This window comes from Podarcis melisellensis, assembly GCF_964234715.1.
Source record: "Podarcis melisellensis genome assembly, chromosome: 3".
NCBI lineage: Eukaryota > Metazoa > Chordata > Lepidosauria > Squamata > Lacertidae > Podarcis > Podarcis melisellensis.
In genome coordinates this window covers 19,886,268-19,907,097 of record NC_138530.1, presented here as the reverse complement: position 1 = coordinate 19,907,097, position 20,830 = coordinate 19,886,268, and the positions used below count along the sequence as shown (strand labels likewise).

The following is a 20,830-nucleotide window of genomic DNA, read 5'->3' as shown; positions in this document are numbered from 1 at the left end:
AAGCATGCTGCCTCTGATCTTGCCCCCAGTGGCCAACTTTGAGCCTTCAAGTTTCAGCGGCGCCTTGCGTGATGCCACAATTTGGCGTCTTCCGTTCGAAGCGATTGTTGCAGCACCCTCTCGGCTCAGCTCCCAGTATGGGAAAACCAGTTGCACCCCCCTAAATCTGCCTCTGCTGCCACCATGACTAGTAAGGTAAAGGTAAAGGGACCCCTGACATTAGGTCCAGTCGTTGCCGACTCTGGGGTTGCGCGCTCATCTCACTTTACTGGCCGAGGGAGCCGGCGTTCAGCTTCTGGGTCATGTGGCCAGCATGACTAAGCCGCTTCTGGCGAACCAGAGCAGCACATGGAAACGCCGTTTACCTTCCCGCCAAAGCAGTACCTATTTATCTACTTGCACTTTGAGGTACTTTCGAACTGCTAGGTGGGCAGGAGCAGGGACCAAGCAACGGGAACTCACCCCGTCGTGGGGATTCGAACCGCCGACCTTCTGATCAGCAAGTCCTAGGCTCTGTGGTTTAACCCACAGCACCACCCGCGTCTCACCATGACTAGTAGCCAGAGATAAATGTTTCTGCCACAAATTTGTCTTGATTCCATTTTTAAAGTTGCCTAAGCGAGCAGTCACGGCCACATATTGGGTCAATTACTCAAATTAAATGATTTAACCGTGGAAGCTGCCTTATCAGATGATTCGTTCATTCTAGACTGTCTCCATGCAAAACAGATGTTCTACTACTGATCTACACCAGATGAAAGTTCTACCTAGTTTTTCTGAATATTTTGGGGGGTGAGAAGGACGTGTTATCCAAAATGTATGGCTAACCAGAAATTTGAATAATTAGAATTGCTCTATAGGAGCTGCTGTCATGCAAAGGTGGACTTGAACTGTCAGAAGGTATGATTTGGATTGATAAGGTTTTATCTTTTAAAAAGTAAAGGATTAATGTACATGGGACTAGGCATTTGGCTAGAAACTCAGAAGCAATAAAACAATGATGGCGTTGGTTTAAGCCGTCTAGATTTTAATGGCACACACTGCAGCTATGCCATCAACAACTTTTCTCTAGAGCTGCGCTTGCTATAAAACTTTCACAGTTTCAGCAGCTGGAACATTAAGTAAATGTCTGAAAAAGAACGGAGGACCTTCTGTAAAATTGCAAGAGGCTGCGGTTCTTAATTAGGAACTCCAGGGGAGCAATATGAGATGGCAGACCCTTACAAGCTCATTTTTTAAAAAGAAAAGAGAAGAAAAAGAGAGAGGAGGAGAAGTCAGACAAAACTTCTAAAATGGCATTGGTATGACTTGGAAATGTTGTTGAGGAGAGTGGTGGCATAAACAAACATAGAATTGTAAAAAAAGAAACAAAACTACAGTAGCTCAACAGCAAGAAGCCCACCTGAGATACATATGACTTCTGTGGCAAAAAAACCAAAACAAAACCCAGTGGGATACCATATTGAGTGTTATACTCTGTGGTATTTAGAGCAGTAATGGGGATCCTGTGGTCCTTCAGGTGTTGAACTACAGCTCCCATAATTCCTGGCCATTGGCCATGATGGTGGGGGTTGATGGGTAAAGGTAAAGGGACCCCTGACCATTAGGTCCAATCGTGGCCGACTCTGGGGCTCATCTCGCTTTATTGGTCAAGGGAACCGGCGTACAGCTTCTGGGTCATGTGGCCAGCATGACTAAGCCGCTTCTGGGGAACCAGAGCAGCGCACGGAAATGCCATTTACCTTCCAGCCAGAGCGGTACCTATTTATCTACTTGCACTTCGTGCTTTCGAACTGCTAGGTTGGCAGGAGCAGCGACCAAGCAACGGGAGCTCGCCCCGTAGCTGGGATTCGAACCGCCGGCCTTCTGATCAGCAAGTCCTAGGCTCTGTGGTTTAACCCACAGCGCCACTTGCGTCCCTGGGTTGATGGGTACTGGAGTCCAATAACATCTGGAGGGCCACAGGGTCCCTACTCCTTTTTTTGGAGGCACAGATTCCCAGGTTCAGAATCTCCAGTTAAAAAGGAAGTCGGATGGTAGAGACAGAAAATTCTGAGTCCTTCAAGATGTGCTGCTAGTGAGAATAACACAGGGCTTAGATGAGCCATAGGTCTGATTCAGCATGAGACAGCTTCACATGTTCATCGCTGAGAGAGATCATCAGTGGCATTGGGCTGGGTGTTCTGCAATATGCAAATGATACCCAGCTCTACCTATCGGTTAAATATGAGCCTGTGAAGGTGGTGAATGTCCTGTATGGGTGTCTGGAGGCGGTTGGAGGATGGATGGCAGCCAATGGAGTGGGTTGAATCCTGACGAAACCGAAGTGCTGTTTCTGGGGGACGGAGGGTGGGCAGGGGTGGGAGTCTCCCTGGTCCTGAATGGGGTAACTGTGCCCCTGAAGGACCAGATTCACAGCCTGGTGGTCATTTTGGACTCACAGCTGTCCATGGAGGCACAGGTCAATTCTGTGTCCAGGGCAGCTGTCTACCTGCTCCCTCTGTTACACTTGGACTGCTGCAATGTACTCTACATGTGGCTACCTTTGAAGGTGACTCAGAAATTACAACTAATCCAGAATGTGGCAGCTAGAAAGGTGACAGGAAGTGGCCGTCGGGACCATATAACACCGGACCTAAAGGATATTCACTGTCTCCCAGTACGTTTCTGAGCACAATCCGAAATGTTGGTGCGGACCTTTAAAGCCCTAAATGGCCTCGGCCCAGTATACCTGAAGTAGCGTCTCCACCCCCATCATTCAGCCCCGGACAATCAGGTCCAGCTCCGAGGGCCTTCTGGCGGTTCCCTCACTGCGAGAAGTGAGGTTACAGGGAACCAGGCAGAGGGCCTTTTGGTAGTGCGCCCTCCCTGTGGAACACCATCCCATCAGATGTCAAAGAGATAAACAACTTTCTGACTTTTAGAAGATATCTGAAGGCAGCCCGGTATCAGGAAGTTTTTAAAATATTTTGTTGGAAGCTGCACAGGGTAGCTTCAGTAGCTCAGTCAGATGGGTGGGGTATAAGTAATAAATTATTATTATCATCACAGTTCTTACCTTAGTAAAAGAAAGAAAGAAAGAAAGAAAGAAAGAAAGAAAGAAAGAAAGAAAGAAAGAAAGAAAGAAAGAAAGAAAGAGAGAGGTTTGGTGGCATTTGTAGGGTAGACCACCAGACAAGAGTAAAATGGGCTAGAGCTAGCCCAGGGTCTCGTTCCCCCTTGGGGAGCCACATACGATTGGTGGGTGGGGCCAGAGGCAACGGTGGGTGGAGACAGAACTAAAAGTAGGTGGAGTTATGGATGAGACCCTTAGCTTTTTACAGCAGGCTACATTCCAGCCACACAAAAGTCAGATTTCACAAATGCACACCTCTCTCTGTCTTCTACTTCTGCAAGCAAGAGACGTCATCACAAGTCGCATCTCAGCCAGGCAGAAGCACTTTAGGAAGGCATGGATCAGGGCCAGCATAGACTCTCTGGGGCCATATCCAGCCTTACTTCATTCTTCCTTTAAAGTCTTACCAGTACACAATGAGCAGCAGGGGAGGAAACTGATATTTTCATTTCTAATAGTGGGGAAGAGAAAGTGATAGGTCTGTTATATCAGCCTTGGCCAATTCCGGTGCCCTGTAGATGGTGTTGGACTATGACTCCCCTCATGGGAGCTGATGGGAGTTGTAGTCCAACAAGATCTTGAGGGCACCAGATTGACAAAGGCAGTAAGACCTGAGGTGTTAGGAGTTCCATGCTCCTAACAGATAATGAGAAATAACAGACAATAGCAGATAATGTGACGTTGTGAAGCTTTACTTGACGAAATCTGGAGGTGGTGGTGGTTGCTGCTGTTGTTGATAATAATACTTACTGTTTTTAAAAGCATATTTCACATGCAAGGCCTTTAAATGGCTTGTCCTGCAACGGAAAGGAAATCCAAACCTCTGAGGTTAAGTGATCTGTAAGGTCACAAGGCAAGCTGAAATCCTGTCTTTTGACCATCAGGGCAGGCTTCCTGTACATTTTTAGATTGCTTCTCAGCCGCTGTTCTGTCATAAGGTTCCACTGGCTTGAAGCCAAGCTGAGGCTGGGGACTTCTCCCCGCTTCTTCTACCCATTTTCTGAGTGTGAGCTGTGAGCACTGGCCTTCCTGCTCCCTTTCGCATCAGACCCAGGGATTTTTCCATACAAGCCTGCGTTTGGCGGTTGGCATGAAGTCTGCATCTGCAGTTAATCACATGCCTTGGGGAAGTAGTTCTTCCCTGAAGGGAAGTCACTTGCCAGGCCTTCTGCTAAAGCTGGCCTACACCACACGAGTTCGTGTGGGAAGACGGGCTAGTAACACTTCTTTGTCTGTTGGGCAGGTGTTTGTACTTCTCTGATTAAGTCAAAGCATTTCTGCTGCCGTCTTTGAGCTAAAGTATGTCTGGCCTTGCTGATGGCATTTTGAGTTTGCACTTTAGTATTGCAACCTGTGCATATGCTTGGGATTGCATCGTTCAGCCTGGACACTGAGGTCCAGCGCCAAGACCTTCTGGTGGTTCCCTCATTGCGAGAAGTGAGGTTATAGGGAACCAGGCAAAGGGCCTTCTTGGTAGTGGCGCCCGCCCTGTGGAACACCTTCCCATCAGATGTGAAGGAAATAAGCAGCTATCTTATCTTTAAACGACATCCAAAGGCAGCCCTGTTTAGGGAAGTTTTTAATATTTAATGCTGTATTGTTTTTAACACTCGATTGGGAGCCGCCCAGAGTGGCTGGGGAAACTCGGCCAGATGGGCGGAATATAAATAATAAATTATTATTATTATTATTATTATTATTATTATTATTATTAAACTGAAAACAGTGCTTCCAAGTAACATTTTTCTCCCAAACTTCCTTAAATGCTATTTCCCTTTTGTTTTGTCTTTAAGTTGTTGGTGACGGTTGTTTCACCTACAGCTGCCGTGGGTTTCTCTCCCCCTGTCCCAGGCCTGAACACCTTTTTCCTCACTAGAGAGATCCCAGCCAACCAGAGACCATGGACTGAGTGTCAGAGGTGGATTTAAGGGAGCACAACCGGTTTGTCCAGACTAGGTTCCAAGCCGAGAGGGCGCGCTGCGGGGGGTGCCACAACAGTGGCTTAGAACAGAAGGGGAGAGGTGGGGAAGGGTGCAAAATTTTGGCATTGTGCAAGGTGCCGCTGAAAGCCCAATGTGATGGTTCGGGAATGCTGTGTTGCCAACTAGATAGGGCTGTGTGCTCAGGCACTCATCACAGTGTCCCATGGCGCCAGAAGCGGTTTAGTCATGCTGGCCACATGACCTGGAAAGCTGTCTGTGGACAGACGCCGGCTCCCTTGGCCTGCAAAGCTAGATGAGCGCTGCAACCCCATAGTTGCCTTGGATTGGACTTAACCATCCAGGGGTCCTTTTTCACCGTTTACCTTATGTGTTCATCTCACTGATGGCAAACAAAGTCAATGAACAGTGAGGTTCCCATAGTGAACATAATGACACCATCAAGGACAAACAAAATCTTGTCAGAACGACACTCTTTCAGTGATTTTTGCAGCAACCCCAAAGAAAAGGGGGACTGAACGTTAGTCAAAATCTCTGTGAAAATCTATACACCCCCTCTCTAATTTCAACCTTAGGAAAGAGCATCTCAGCGTTCGTCGACTCAGAGATAGAATTCATATTCTCTCCATCTGTAGCTCTAACACACTTTCAAGAATGCCCTGAATGAGGTTTCTATTTGATTTCTGCCATGTGTCTGAGAAAACCCTAAAGCAGGGGAAGCCAGCTGCTTTATTCTCAAGAGTCGCTTCCTTCTCCAAGCTCCATATGGAGCTTTAAAGGTGTGAAAAGGTAAAAGGTAAAGGTACCCCTGACCGTTAGGTCCAGTCATGGGCGACTCTGGGGTTGCAGTGCTCATCTTGCTCTATAGGCCGAGGGAGGCAGTGTTTGTCCAGGTCATGTGGCCAGCATGACTAAGCCGCTTCTGGCGAACCAGAGCAGCACACGGAAACGCTGTTTACCTTCCCGCCAGAGCGGTACCTATTTATCTACTTGCACTTTGAGGTGCTTTCGAACTGCTAGGTTGGCAGGAGCAGGGACTGAGCAACGAGAGCTCACCCCGTCATGGGGATTCGAACTGCCGACCTTCTGATCAGCAAGCCCTAGGCTCTGTGGTTTAGGCCACAGCACCACCCGCGTCCCTCTTTAAGGTGTATTTTGTCATAAATGCAGACCCTTCTCGTGGAGGATCAGAGAATCTATAACAGCGTTCCCAAACCAGGTGCCCTCTAGATGTTTTGGATTAAAACTGACACCCCTGTTATCAGCAAGGATATGCTGGTGGTTCCTGTCTTCTAGCCACAGGTTCAGTGCCTTATGTGTCTTCACCAGGGCCTCGTCCCGCACGTGGCTTCGCATTTGGAGATGTACTCACTACCACTGCTGCCCAAATTGCCTTCTCCGATATCTTAGTGGCATGTATGCTGGACTTATTCCTGCCACACTTGCATGTCACAGCACACACGGCCATGCCATCTTGTAAACCATGGGTAGGCAAACTAAGGCCCGGGGGCCGGATCCGGCCCAGTCGCCTTCTAAATCCAGCCTGCGGACGGTCTAGAATCAGCATGTTTTTACATGAGTAGAATGTGTCCTTTTATTTAAAATGCATCTCTGGGTTATTTGTGGGGCCTGCCTGGTGTTTTTACATGGGTAGAATGTGTCATTTTATTTAAAATGCATCTCTGGGTTATTTGTGGGGCATAGGAATTCTTTCATATATTTATTTCAAAATATAGTCCGGCCCCCCACAAGGTCTGAGGTACAGTGGACCGGCCCCCTGCTGAAAGAGTTTGTTGACCCCTGTTGTAAACAGTTCAGCAATTCCAGTTTCTCCAGTATGGCCACCACTCGCTCCAGCTGTTTTTGTCTAGCAGGATCAGTGGTCAGGGATAATGGGAACTGTAGTCCAGAAACAGCTGGAGACCCAAGTTTAGGAAACCGTTTTTTAGTGTTTGACTCAACTCCTTGCCCCTTAGAAGCAGAATAAATTTTGCAAACTGCTTTCTCCCCGCATCCCTTGCTAAAAGCAGAATGAATTGGTGATAATTTGCGTGACTTATAATGGCAGCAGGATTCTTGTCTGAGAATATGTTTAATGTTGGCATCATTATTATTATTTTAGCTCCCAGAGCTCTGCCTCATGAATGTCTTGCTCCCCTCTTTAGGGGTTCCTTAGCCTCTGACTTTTCCTTTATTTATGTAGCAGCCTTGGAAGCACTGTGCTATTTTGGTTTTCAAATGCAGAAGATTATACGCTCGCTCTCTCTTTTCCCCCCAAAGAGAAGCAAACAATCTGCGGCGCAGGACTTTTCCTCAGCACCTTGAAAGATAACTTTGAAACTCCAGCTTGGGGCCGGGGAGGGAGATTAGGGAGGGTGATTTGTCTTGCCTGAGGATTTTGCAGGCTCTCATTAGTGAGCGCTGTTGTGGAAAGAGATTATAAAGTGGATCTGTAACTGGGAGTCTTGCCTTCTACAGCAGCCAACCTCGAGTACACATGAACTCTTCCCAGATACCCTTTTTAGCAGCGCTAATGGCTACCCTTCGCAACGTGAAGGTTGGCTTCCTTCAACAGCTCTGACCGATATCTATTTTTGGTTCCTCTTCTAAAAACAGATGGTTCTGATTGAGAGCCTTCTCTTAGGACTCCTGCCCATAAGCTGCAAAGAGCAACAGATGGTTCGCAGTGTGGCGATTACAGAACCCAGAGCGGGTCTTCCAGAGCGTTTGATCTCGTGATCTCAATTGCATTTCCTTGCCCCAACTTTTAGCTCCCTGGGGCTCCTCCAGACAAACTGTTTACTGAACATTCGTCCCAAAAAGCTTGCATAGATCCTGCTAGACTGTGTCCGGTCTACATTGATATTGGATTTGTTTCCCGGGCAGTTATATGACAAGGAGCATTCATCCTGATTTGCTTGCAGGGTATTTTTTGGCTTCCTGTTAACTGTTTGTTTATCCCGCACAGTTCAGTGCATTTCTTCACCATCACTTTATTTTTCTTTTCTTTTTTTAAGTGAATTTGTTGCACTAGGCATCAGTGTCCTTCTCGGTGGTGGCACCTGCCCTGTGGAATGCCCTCCCATCAGATGTCAAGGAAATAAACAACTATCTGACTTTTAGAAGACATCTGAAGGCCGCTCTGTTTAGGGAAGTTTTTTATGTTTGATGTTTTATCATGTTTTTAATATTCTGTTGGGAGCCACCCAGAGTGGCTGGGGAAACCCAGCCAGATGGGTGGGGTATAAATAATAAATTATTATTATAAATAAAAAAGGCTTTAGCTGGCATCTAAAACAAGGTAGTGAAGATGTTTCTCTAATGCCAATAGGCATAGAGTTCTGCAGCTTCCTTGCTGCCACACAAAGAGATTTGCAACTTTTAAATGTGGAACATACGTTATTTGTCACCTGTAAAGTTCTATGGATGCCTTTTTTCGGACTACTTAAAGAAATATTACAGTATGATAAACTCGGGATCAGGAGTTGAGCTGTGAGCGACAGAAGTGATTAGTTTATATTATTGTGGGTATGATTTAATACAGGCACCCCCAAACTCGGCCCTCCAGATGTTTTGGGACTACAACTCCCATCATCCCTAGCTAACAGGACCAGTGGTCAGGGATAATGGGAATTGTAGTCCCCAAACATCTGGAGGGCAGAGTTTGGGGGTGCCTGAATTAACAGATAGAAGTTAGGGTGCAGCAGAAGGGGAGAAACAACAAGTCCATATAAAATGGGGGAGGGAAGTCAACCAAAATAAGAGCATGTAGTTGTGTGTTGAATGTATATGTTGAAAATGTTGAAACTTGTTAAAATATAATGGGGGGGCGGGAGTCCAAGTTCTGCAGAACAAAGCGGCCAAATAGGCACATGTGGAGTAAAATGGCATCTCAGGTAAGCTGGTTCCAAGCATTTAAGAGTTTTCTATACCAACAGTTAGGGACATGGGTGGCACTGTGGTCTAAACCACTGAGCCTCTTGGGCTTGCCGATCAGAAGGTCGGCGGTTCAAATCCCTGTGATGGGGTGGGCTCCCATTGTTCTGTCCCAGAACTTAGCAGTTCGAAAGCACACCAAAAAGTGCAAGAAGATAAATAGGTACCACTCCGGCAGGAAGGTAAATGGCATTTCCGTGCGCCGCTCTGGTTTCGGTGTTCCATTGTGTCAGAAGCGGCTTAGTTATGCTGGCCACATGACCCGGAAAAACTGTCTGGCTCCCTCGGCCTGTAAAGCGAGATGAGCACCACAACCCCAGAGTCATCTGCGACTGGACTTAGCTGTCTGGGGTCTTTTACCTTTACCTTTTATACCAACAGCAAAACCTTAAATTTCACCCAGCAGCAAATAGGCAGACAGTGAAGATCTCTGAACACGGGTGCAATTTCCTAAAACCAGCTCACTCCTGTCTGCAGCTGTGCTACAACATTCTGCAGTCACTGCAGGGAACTCCAGACCAACTGCAAGGGAAGCCCCGCATAGAGTGCATTGCAGCAATATAAAATAATAATAATAATAATAATAATAATAATAATAATAATAATCCATCTGGAGTACTGTGGTCAAGCAGTACTAGTGCAGCCATGGCCGCAGCTGCCGTACCAGCTGAAGTTGATAAAAAGTGCTCCTAGCGACAGAAGCCATCTGGGCGTCCAGAAACAAAAGCTGGATTCAGTAGGTCAGATTCTCAGGCATGAGAACCATTCTCCAACAGAGCCCATTTATTTTTTTTCACCCAGCCCACCACTGCAACCAGGCACCGGTCCAGGGCCAGCACAGTCTCTCCCGATTTAGATACAGTGAAGAAATAGAGCTGGGCGTCATCAGCATGCTGATGGCAACTTGCCCCGAATCTCAAGGCAACTCCCAGTGGCTTCATATAGAGGTCAAATAGCATTGAGGGTACAATAGTGCCCTGTTAGCACTACCAGGGGGCTGAAAACATGGGACTTTGGCCCGTAGGTCAGACTGCAACCCACAGCTTTCCGAGTGATGTGGCCAGCAGGACTAAACCGCTTCTGGCGCAACTGAACACCTGTGATGGAAACCAGAGCGCACAGAAACACTGTTTACCTTCCCTCTGCAGAGGTACCTATTTATCTACTTGCACTGGTGTGCTTTCGAACTGCTAGGTCCACAGGTGCTGGGACAGAGCAACGGGAGCTTACCACTCCTGGGGATTCAAATCACCGACCTTCTGATCGGCAAGCCCAAGAGGCTCAGTGGTTTAGACTACAGCGCCACCCCAAGATACCCATTTGATGGAGCCTGTCCAGCAGGATCCTGTGGACAATGGTCTCAAAAGCCGCAGAGAGATCGAGAAGAAGGAGCAAGGTTGCACTCTCTCGGACCCGTTCTCAATAAAGGTCCTCCATCAAGGCAACTGGCAGGGACTGGCAGGGTGAGAGTGCACTGGGGGAGTGGGGCTGGAGTCTGTCTCAGGAGAGGGTCACGGTGGTTTGTGGGGTCCTGTACCAGCCAGGTGAGAAGAGAAGACTCCCTGGAAAAGACCCTGATGTTGGCAAGGAGAAGGGGACGACAGAGGACGCGATGGTTGGATAGTGTTCTTGAAGCTACCAGTGTGAGTTTGACCAAACTGCGGGAGGCAGTGGAAGACAGGCGTGCCTGGCGTGCTCTGGTCCATGGGGTCACGAAGAGTCGGACACGACTAAACAACAACAACAACAGCACCAGCCAGGAGACAAGAGTCAGAGGAAGGGAAGGCTCAGGGCTGGAGGAAGAGGGCGATCAGGCAAGTGAAGGGTTGCCTGCTTCCCCAGCCTCTCTTGCACCACTGTTTCCCAGAACCAGGAGAGGATTGAAAAGGGATGAGCAGAGGCATAGTCTCCAGCTGCATGTGCCCAGCCTGTCAGGGGAAGGTACATCAACTGGTGTAGGGGGAGGGGTCCCCTGTTGCTCCATAGGGCACAGACCTGGGAATAGCTTGTTAGATGCTAGGCATCTAGAGTTGTAGAAGCAGCTGTGTTATTGTTGACAATAAAGGGCCTTCTCGGTAGTGGCACCCGCCCTGTGGAACGCCCTCCCATCAGATGTCAAAGAGATAAACAACTATCTGACGTTTAGAAGACATCTGAAGGCAGTCCAGTATCGGGAAGTTTTTAATGACTGATGTTTTAATATATTTTTAATCTTTGTTGGAAGCTGCCCAGAGTGGCTGAGGAAACCCAGGCAGATGGGTGGGGTATAAATAATAAATTATTATTATTATTATTATTATTATTATTATTATTATTATTAATGAGTGAACTCTGCCGTGTGCATTCCTTTGGCTGGGAATTGCCCTTGACGGAAACCAAGGCTGAATCAGGCCCATGACCAGACTGGAATGAGTCTTCCTTTGTTAGATTTCACAAGCGAAGAGGGGAAGGGGTCAACTCAACATGGTTCGAGTGGGAAGCTGCAAACACCTTGTGCACATTGCCAGGCTGCATAAACTGAAAAGTGATTCACAATAGACTGCAGTTGGAACTGCAAGAGGCACAGAACTGAGGTTTCTCTGAAGTTGAGCAACGTTGTCCTGGAAAGGTGCAGCCCGGTTTGTCACAGCAGGGTTTTGAGAGCGCTAGGGGTATTTCGCCTAGGGCAGCCTTTCTCAATCTGTGGCTCCCCAGATGTTGTTGAACTACAACTCCCATCACCCCTAGCTAGCAAGGCCAGAGCTCAGGGATGATGGGAGTTGTAGTCCAACAACATCTGGGGACCCACAGGTTGAGAACCGCTGGCCTAGTGGGAGTCATCAGCCTGTCAACCACCAGAAAGAGCTCCGCTGGCTGGTTGTTGGAGGATCCCTTGTGAGGTGCAAAATGTGCCTTCTTAATTCTGCAGTAGTTCTGGTTTCCCTGTTGTTTGATAGTTCAGAGTTCACATAGGTACAGAAGTTCATTACGTAAGTGCCAAACAGCTAGCTGACCTGCTCCCTTGCCCTCTTCTAAGCCCTGAGGCTCAAGTTCCCATCCTCAGCTCCTCTCAGGTTGCCGCTGCAGAGCTCAACAATCTCCTTTCTCTCCTGTGTGGTTTTTGGCGGCGAGTGTCCCATTTGACTTCACTGTTTGCAAAATGAAGCAGAGGTTGTTGCTGTGCATCCTAGAATCATAGGATTGCTTTGTTCTTTTTATTTTATTTTATTTTCTTAATATAGCTTTATTGTTTTAAAATAGATACATTTATGCCAGGAAAGCAAACCAACCAACATACAATCCAATAAACAAACTATAAATTGACAAAGAAACAATAGCAGTATACGGAACAACATAATTCTTATAACTAACATCATTTGTACTCCCAATGATGTGAACAATTATAGAACTTATAAACCAAGAAATTAAAAATGACTTCCAGTTAGTCTCGCTGTACTTTATCTGTTGATTATCTTATACCGCACAGTTACATATTTCTTATATAGTGTCTTTTAACTTCCCTACAAACGTATATTTATACAATGCAAGGTTCAGTCTAATTCTGCCAAGAAGTTTCCTTGTATACCATAATTTTTAAAGTATTCTTTAAAAATTCTCCAATCCTTATAGACTATTTGTTTTGTTTGGGCTCTTATCCTTCCTGTCGTCTTTGCTAGCTGCAGGTATTCTACCATTAGGATTTGCCAATCTGCCGTGTTAGGTATTGCTGTATTTTTCCAATTTCTTGCTACTAAGATTCTGGCCGCTATTATCCCATACATAAACAATGTTCTTTTCGATTTCCCTATTTCTTTTGGCTGCTCCAGCTCTGATTAGTAGGGTCCCTGTGGCCTTACAGATGTTGCCGTACTACAACTCCCATCATCCCTGACCATCCCGGATGGGGCTGATGGGACTTGGAGTCCAGCAAAGCACCAGGAAGGGCATTCAGGTTGCAGCAGACTGGCATAGAGTCTGCTCTTGTCTTGCCTAGGTAGAGGAAGGTAGCAGTCTGTAACCTCCAATCTCTCAGCCAGCGTATTGACACACTTTGCAGCTCTTGGAGGGTGGCAGGAGGGCACATAGTGACATGGAGCCTAACTGGCTGGAAGCTACCATGTTTATTTTTTTTAAAGACTCCTCACACAGTTACAAGCTTGTCACACAATTTCTAGACAGCTAGCTCGTGTTCTTGAAGCTACCAGCATGAGTTTGACCAAACTGCGGGAGGCAGTGGAAGACAGGAGTGCCTGGCATGCTTTGGTCCATGGGGTCACGAAGAGTCGGACACGACTAAATGACTAAACAACAACAACAAAGCTTTGCATCAGCGCAAACAGCTCCAGAGATAACGCTATACAGTCATACCTCGGGTTACAGCCGCTTCAGGTTGCGCTTTTTCAGGTTGCGGACCGCTGAAACCCAGAAGTACCGGAACGGGTTACTTCTGGGTTTCGGCGGTTGCACATGCGCAGAAGCGCAGAATCACAACCCACGCATGTGCTGACACAGGTTGCGAATGTGCATCCTGCATGGATCACATTTGCAACCCAAGTGTCCACTGTACAGTGGTGTCCCGCAAGACGAACGCCTCGCAAGACGGAAAACCCGCTAGATGAAAGGGTTTTCCGTTTTGGAGGCGCTTCGCAAAACGAATTTCCCTATGGGGTTGCTTTGCAAGACGAAAAAATTTTGCGAGTCCCCGCGGGTTTTTTCCGCTCCCCCCCTTTCCTAAGCCGCTAAGCCGCTTAACAGCTGATCCGCTGATAAGCCGCTTAACAGCTGATCGCTAGAAGCCGCTAGACCGCTGTAGTGCTAATCCGCTAAGCTGTCAATGGGCTTGCTTCGCAAGACGAAAAAAACGCTAGACGAAGAGAATCACGGAACGGATTCTTTTCATCTTGCGAGGCACCACTGTATTGTGTTTACCTGAAGTCAGGTTTATACAGCAGAAGGGCGCCGATATGCTGTAGTTCCCAGCTGTTTGGGACTATAGCTCTCGGCTGTGCTGGCTGGGTGCTGCTGGGAGTTGTAGTCCAATGCATTTGTAGAGCAGCATGTTGATTGCTCCTGGCTGCTGCGATTCCTTGTGCGTATATTTCAGAAATCGCAATCTGATGTGAAGCCATGCGCAAACTGCTGCTGCTGCTGCTGCTTCTCTCTCTCTCTCTCTCTCTCTCTCTCTCTCTCTCTCTCTCTCTCTCTCTCTCTCTCTCTCTCTCTCCTGCATCCTTTCCAGCCAGTGCAGAAAGGCAGCCTTTGAAGCTGTTTCTGTGTCTCGTTTTTGAGAGCTTTTGCTGTCGCTCCTTTTTCTAAGGCTGCTGCTCCAGCAGGACCCCTCCGTTTCCCAGCCAAAGGAATACGTGGGTGGGTGCTTCAACATGACTTCATCCCCTTTCGCTTCTTCCCCGTGTACTCAACATATTCCACTCAAGTTCTTTGAATATTTTTCATGCCTCAAGAAGCCCACTCCCTCCTCCTCCGAGCTAGAAAGTCAGTCAAATGAATGTCTCTGTGTGTGCAAATGCGGTTGGGGTTTTATTGGAGATTGCTTCCTGGATCGGGGCCTGGTTTGAACGCCTGAGAACCTGAATGTGTCAGAGGAGTTGTGTGCATTTATTTATCTGTGGGAAGGTAGCTCATGGTTAACCTCCAGATATTATTTGGCTGCAAGTCCCGGCAGACCAGCCAGCATGGTCAGGGATTATGGGAGTTGTAGTCCAATAGTTGGTAGAGCATGAGACTCTTAATTATTATTATTATTCGGCATGAAATCTTTCCCATTCAGTTTTGTTTGTGGGATTTCTTTGTTCTGTTCTGTGGAGTAGTAATAATAATAATAATAATAATAATAATAATAATAATAATTTATTATTTATACCCCACCCATATGGGACGCGGGTGGCGCTGCGGGTTAAACCACAGAGCCTAGGACTAGCTGATCAGAAGGTCGGCGGTTCGAATCCCCACAATGGGGTGAGCTCCTGTTGTTCAGTCCCTGCTCCTGCCAACCTAGCAGTTCAAAAGCACATCAAAGTGCAAGTAGATAAATAGGTACTGCTCCAGCGGGAAGGTAAACGGCATTTCCGTGCACTGCTCTGGTTCGCCAGAAGCGGCTTAGTCATGCTGGCCACATGACCCAGAAGCTGTACGCCGGCTCCCTCGGCCAATAAAGCGAGATGAGCGCCGCAACTCCAGAGTCGGCCACGACTGGACCTAATGGTCAGGGGTCCCTTTACCTTTACCTTTATACCCCACCCATCTGGCTGGGCTTCCCCAGCCACTCTGGGTGGCTTCCAACAAAATACCAGGGAGCAGAATGTGAGCACAAGACCACTCTCTCCTCCTGTTGTTTCCAGCAACTGGTATTCAGAAACATTGCTGCCTGCAATATTGTGGAGGCAGAGCATAGCCATTGTGGCTGGCATCCCTCGATATACCTCTCCTCCATGAATTGGTCTAACCCTCTTCTAAAGCCATCCAAGTTGGTGGCTGTCTCTGCAGCAGTGAGTTTCACAGTTTGGCTATGTGTTGCATGAAGAAGTACTTTTTAAAAAATCTGTCCTGAATCTGCCAACATTCAGCTTCCTCGGCTTCTTCATGCCCATAAGTTCCAGTGTTAGGAAAGAGCGAGAATTTTTCTCTCCGTCCACTTTCTCTACACTATAGATAATATTGTAATCTTCTATCATGTCAGCATGTGGCCTATTTTACTTTTAAAAGACCCTGTTTAGGGAAGTTTTTAATGTCTGACACTGTATTGTTTTTGTTATTTGGTTGGAAGCTGCCCAGAGTGGCTGGGGAGACCCAGTCAGATGGGCGGGGAATGAATGAATAAAACAATAATAATATCTCTTACTTCCCTTTTCTCTAAACTAAAAAGTCCCAAATGATGCAACCTTCTTTCATAGGGGAGTTGCTCCACCCCCCACCCCACCCCGATCATTTTGGTGGCCTTTTTCTGAACCTTTTCCAACTCTAAAATATCCTTTGTGACATGAGGCCACCAGAACTGTTTACGGTACTCGAAATGCGTTCGCACCCCAGATTTGTATCAATGACATTATGATTTGGGCAGATTTGTTTTCAGTTCCTCTCCTAATGATCCGTAGCATGGGTTTTGCCGCTGCATACTTCTTCTTGTTTCTTTCCATTTTCCTGTATTGCCATGTTTTTATTATGTATTATGGTGAAGGGCTTCAAATGCTGGAGCTAGAACCGGCCTTTCTGGACGTTTGAGAGGGCCTGGCCTGACCAAACAGGTTTTGCTTTTGTATTCTTTCAAAAACCTGCCAAACCTATTTGCTCAGAGGTGAAAGAGGGACAAAAGAACAATATATGTATACCCGGGTAGCGCTGCCCCTCTCAAATCACTCTTAGCTCTCTCACAAACCAATGTCTTTCATCTTACAACAGTCTGAAGACTGTATATTTTGTTAAGAAACCTAATTTGTAGTTGGGAGGTTACTTTTAGATTTTCCTGTGCTCTCCACCCATTATTCTGACTTTTGCCAGTATAATGACTGGGGGTAGAAAGAACTAAGGCATGCAAAAATAGGGATTACCATGTGATGTGTGTCACAAGTTAGGTTTACTGTCTTTTTTACATGAAAGTTTGCATCTCTTGTTGTTATTGGCCAGTGACCTCCATGAACCAATGCTACTAATTTTTTTAAGCCATCAGCAGCCATCACAATATCCAGTAGAATTGAGGTAATTCAGTAGATGACCTCAAAAAGTACTGTATTTCGGAAGAAATGTTAACAATGATCTTCCTCAGCTTTGTTCTCTACCAGACATAAAGATGGCAAAAGGTGGAGGCTGACGGTCTTGTGTCGAAATGAGCAGGTACATCACAGCCCTTCTGTCTATACACACAGTGGCATAGCGTGGGTTGTCAGCACCCGGGGCAAGGCAAGTAATTTGCGCCCCCTAACCCATGGATTTGCGCCCCCTAACCCTAACCCCCAGATGTTGCGCCCGGTGCGGCCGCCCCCCCGCCCCCCCACGCTACGCCACTGTATACACAGCAAGTGCAAAGCTGTAGAACAGGTTAAGGCCATAAACCTGCCTAAGAGGGCAGTGTGGTATAATGGTTAAAGTGTCAGCCTGGGGCTGGGTAAGCACAGATTTAAAGACCATTTAAAGGGCCATAAAGGTCGCTTAAATGAACTGCCTGCTAGCTTAAATGAACTGTATTTCAGCATGCGCCATCTTTAACGGAGGATAAAATGGGGAACGAACTCCATAGCTTTGTGAAATGGCCGTAGCTGCATAGTAAACCCATCAGGTTCTATCCCAGGCAACTCCAGGTAGGGCTGGGAGAGATCTCTTGGCTGAAAACCTGAAGAGCAGCTGCCAGTCAGTGCAGACAGTATTGAGCTAAAGGGGCCAATGGTCTGACTCAGTAGAAAGCATCTTACTATATGTTCACACACACACACACACACACACACACACACTGCCTTGAGCTGCTTGGAGGAAAGATGTGATTTTTTGGTATTTAGTTTATTTGACCAAATGGATTTACCACTAACGGCAAAACAGATATCAAAGAGACCCAAACATAAGGTACTGTTGGAGAAACGATGAATTTCTAAAAACATCCTTCTGTCGTCAGGAAGACTATGATCGCCTGAGGCCGCTGTCGTACCCCATGACTGACGTCTTCCTCATCTGCTTCTCGGTGGTGAATCCAGCTTCCTTTCAGAATGTGAAGGAGGAGTGGGTGCCGGAATTGAAGGAATATGCACCGAATGTACCCTATTTGTTAGTCGGAACCCAGGTAGGTCTGGATGTTGCGTGTTTTATGTGAACGAATGCAGAAAAACACCCCCACCCTGTTCTGTTATACTCAGCCCAGATCCCCTTCTCTGAATCTTTTCCAGACCACGGCCCACATTCCCTTTGGGGCAGCCTTTCAAGGGCCGCATGCCAGTGTGACGGGCAGGGCAGGACAAACGTGGGGCAAATCACTGATTGTGACTGTTACATAAGACTCATTTCTGCACACACACAACCAGTAGCCCGTCTCCCAATGTCCATGCAGGCAAACAAGAAGCATTACCAGAATTCACAGGCACGTTCCAGCCAGGGAAAAACACTCAAGAAGAGGGGCAAAGCAGGGCTGGTAACAGGTTTAGCTTGGGCGAGTGTTTGGTCCAGGGTGGTGGTTCCCACACTTCCCTAGGCTGAACTGACACCCCTAGGCTCTTGCCTGACCTTTCCCTTCTTCACTGCTTCTCTGCCAGCCTGGCTTACATTCCCTCCTTCATCATGTTTCTTCATAGCATCCCTTCTCCGCCGCAGTTCAGCTGTGGCTCAGCAGTAGAGCAATCTGCTTTGAGTGCATGACTTCCCAAATACAAGGTGGTTCTTTTAAAATGAGATTCAGAAGCCATACAAAACACAAGTGAGTGAGATTAAAGATTTTATTCTAAACTTACCAAGCAGGCACTTCAATCTGCCACTTGGAAGCTTCAGTTTGCACGGCCCCACGGCTGATCAGTCCGTGCACGAGCATCTCAAAAACTCTGCCCACAACCATCCGATTTATAGCTAGCTAGCCTATGTGACTCGCCTGACTGGCTACATGCAGATCATTCATTACCGGCTACGTGCACATTATTCATTAGCCACCCCCTCCTATTGCCTCATTAGGGACGCAAGTGGCGCTGTGGGTTAAACCACAGAGCCTAGGACTTACCAATCAGAAGGTCGGCGGTTCGAATCCCCGCGACGGGGTGAGCTCTCGTTGCTCTGTTCCAGCTCCTGCCAACCTAGCAGTTCGAAAGCACCTCAAAGTGCAAGTAGATAAATAGGTACCACTCTGGCGGGAAGGTAAACGGCGTTTCCGTGCGCTGCTCTGGTTTGCCAGAAGCAGCTTATTCATGCTGGCCACATGACCCGGAAGCTGTACGCCGGCTCCCTCGGCCAATAAAGCGAGATGAGTGCCACAAACACAGAGTCATCCGTGACTGGACCCTTTACCCTTTAGGGGTCAGGGGTCCCTTTACCTTTACCTAATGCCTCATTTTCTCAAAACAATGTCCAGCATCAAAGAAGGCACCTACCACTATCACTTCCTCTCAGCTCCTTGAAATACAATTTATCTTCCGGATTGATTGCCCATACAGTGCAGAAGGTCCCAGGTTCAATCCTGGGCATCTCCAAATACGACCCAGAGAGATTCTCATCTGAAATCTTGGGTAGCAGTTGCTAGGCAATGTGGACAGCTCCGAGCTGGCTGGACCAATGGTCTCACTCAGTAAAAAGACGGATTCCTTTGTTCCAGCCTGGTTCCTTCCACCTCCACTCCCCATTTGACCCAGCCCCTTTCTTCCATGTCTTTCATTGATTTCACTTAATTAGTCGCTTGTAGCAACTTATAGCACGTGTGTGCGCGCACACACACAAACCTATTACAGTGGTACCTCGGGTTACATACGCTTCAGGTTACAGACGCTTCAGGTTACAGACTCCGCTAACCCAGAAATAGTACCTCGGGTTAAGAACTTTGCTTCAGGATGAGAACAGAAATTGCACGGCGGCAGTGGGAGGCCCCATTAGCTGAAGTGGTACCTCAGGTTAAGAACAGTTTCAGCTTAAGAACGGACCTCCAGAACGAATTAAGTTCTTAACCCGAGGGTACCACTGTATTTCTAGTCTGCAACAAATAGAGCAGAGGGTTATTCAAGAATAATCACATTTTAGAGGTGATAGAGTCCTCTATTCCTTGTGTGACCAGCACACAACAATGAACCCAGGGAATGGAGAAACTGCCCTGAGGAGGAATTCAAAATTGTGTTGCAAGCCGTGCTCTTGAGTTGGATGAACGTCCTTTGTACAATGAGACCCTCCCACGCCCCCAGCTAATCTTAAAACCGATGCCAAAATTTAGGATGCAAGCAAAGATCCGCATCTTGGATGTGCTCTGCGTATTGAACACTGGGTGATAAAAGCAGCAGTTGCGGGATGCAGGCGGGTGACTCAGGCAAGGCTCTGTATCACATCCTGCGAGAGATGGAAATAAGATCCTCGTGGTCATCGGCCAATCTTTGTTGTCGCTGGGGGAGGGGGGAAATCCAAGCCTCTTGTGTGAGGTGGACAGAATAGGTTCTGGGCTGCTGGCCTATCAGATGGAAGGCAGACCTGCCTGGGGGCGGGGGGGGGGAGGAGATCCACCTTCTTCTGAGACACTTTGCAGTTATATATACTTGAGTGGTCGCTGCAGCACTGTAAGGTCCAGCCCTTACAAAGTTCTTAATGCCAGAGGATTGGAAAAAGAAACTGATTTGCAGGTCTTACTGCTTTTATTATTTTCTGTGTTGAAAAGTGTGAAACTGCTTTTAGAGTCAGGATGAAATGACACAATAGGATGGAAAACACACGTTTCCAAAATATGGGTTTGCTTAATAGTAGCAATGCAGAGATTCAGGTGGTGCTGTGGTCTAAACCACTGAGCCTAGGGCTTGTGGGTCGGAAGGTCGGTGGTTCGAATCCCTGCGACAGGGTGAGCTCCCGTTATTCGGTTCCTGCTCCTGCCAACCTAGCAGTTCGAAAGCACAAAGTGCAAGTAGATAAATAGGCACTGCTCCGGCAGGAAGGTAAACGCCGTTTCCCTGTACTACTCTGGTTTCGCCAGAAGCGGCTTAGTCATGCTGGCCACATGACTCGGAAAAACTGCCTGCGGACAAACGTCAGCTCCCTCGGCCAGTAAAGCAAGATGAGCACTGCAACCCGAGAGTCGTCTACAACTGGACTTAACTGTCAGAGGTCCTTTGAGAACCAGTGTGGTGTAGTGGTTAAGAGCGATAGACTCGTAATCTGTGGAACCGGGTTCGTGTCTCCGCTCCTCCAC

At 47.4% G+C, this 20,830-nt stretch overlaps 1 protein-coding gene across 2 annotated transcripts in view; it reads left to right on the top strand.

Annotated features, from left to right (window-relative positions):
* RHOQ (ras homolog family member Q) overlaps window positions 1–20,830 on the top strand; it is a 30,914-nt gene that overhangs the window by 4,386 nt on the left and 5,698 nt on the right. For both annotated transcript variants that reach the window (XM_081904481.1, XM_081904480.1), the window contains exon 3: window positions 17,591–17,755. In XM_081904481.1, the coding sequence (XP_081760607.1) occupies window positions 17,591–17,755 (165 nt within the window). The remainder of the gene's footprint in view (window positions 1–17,590; window positions 17,756–20,830) is intronic.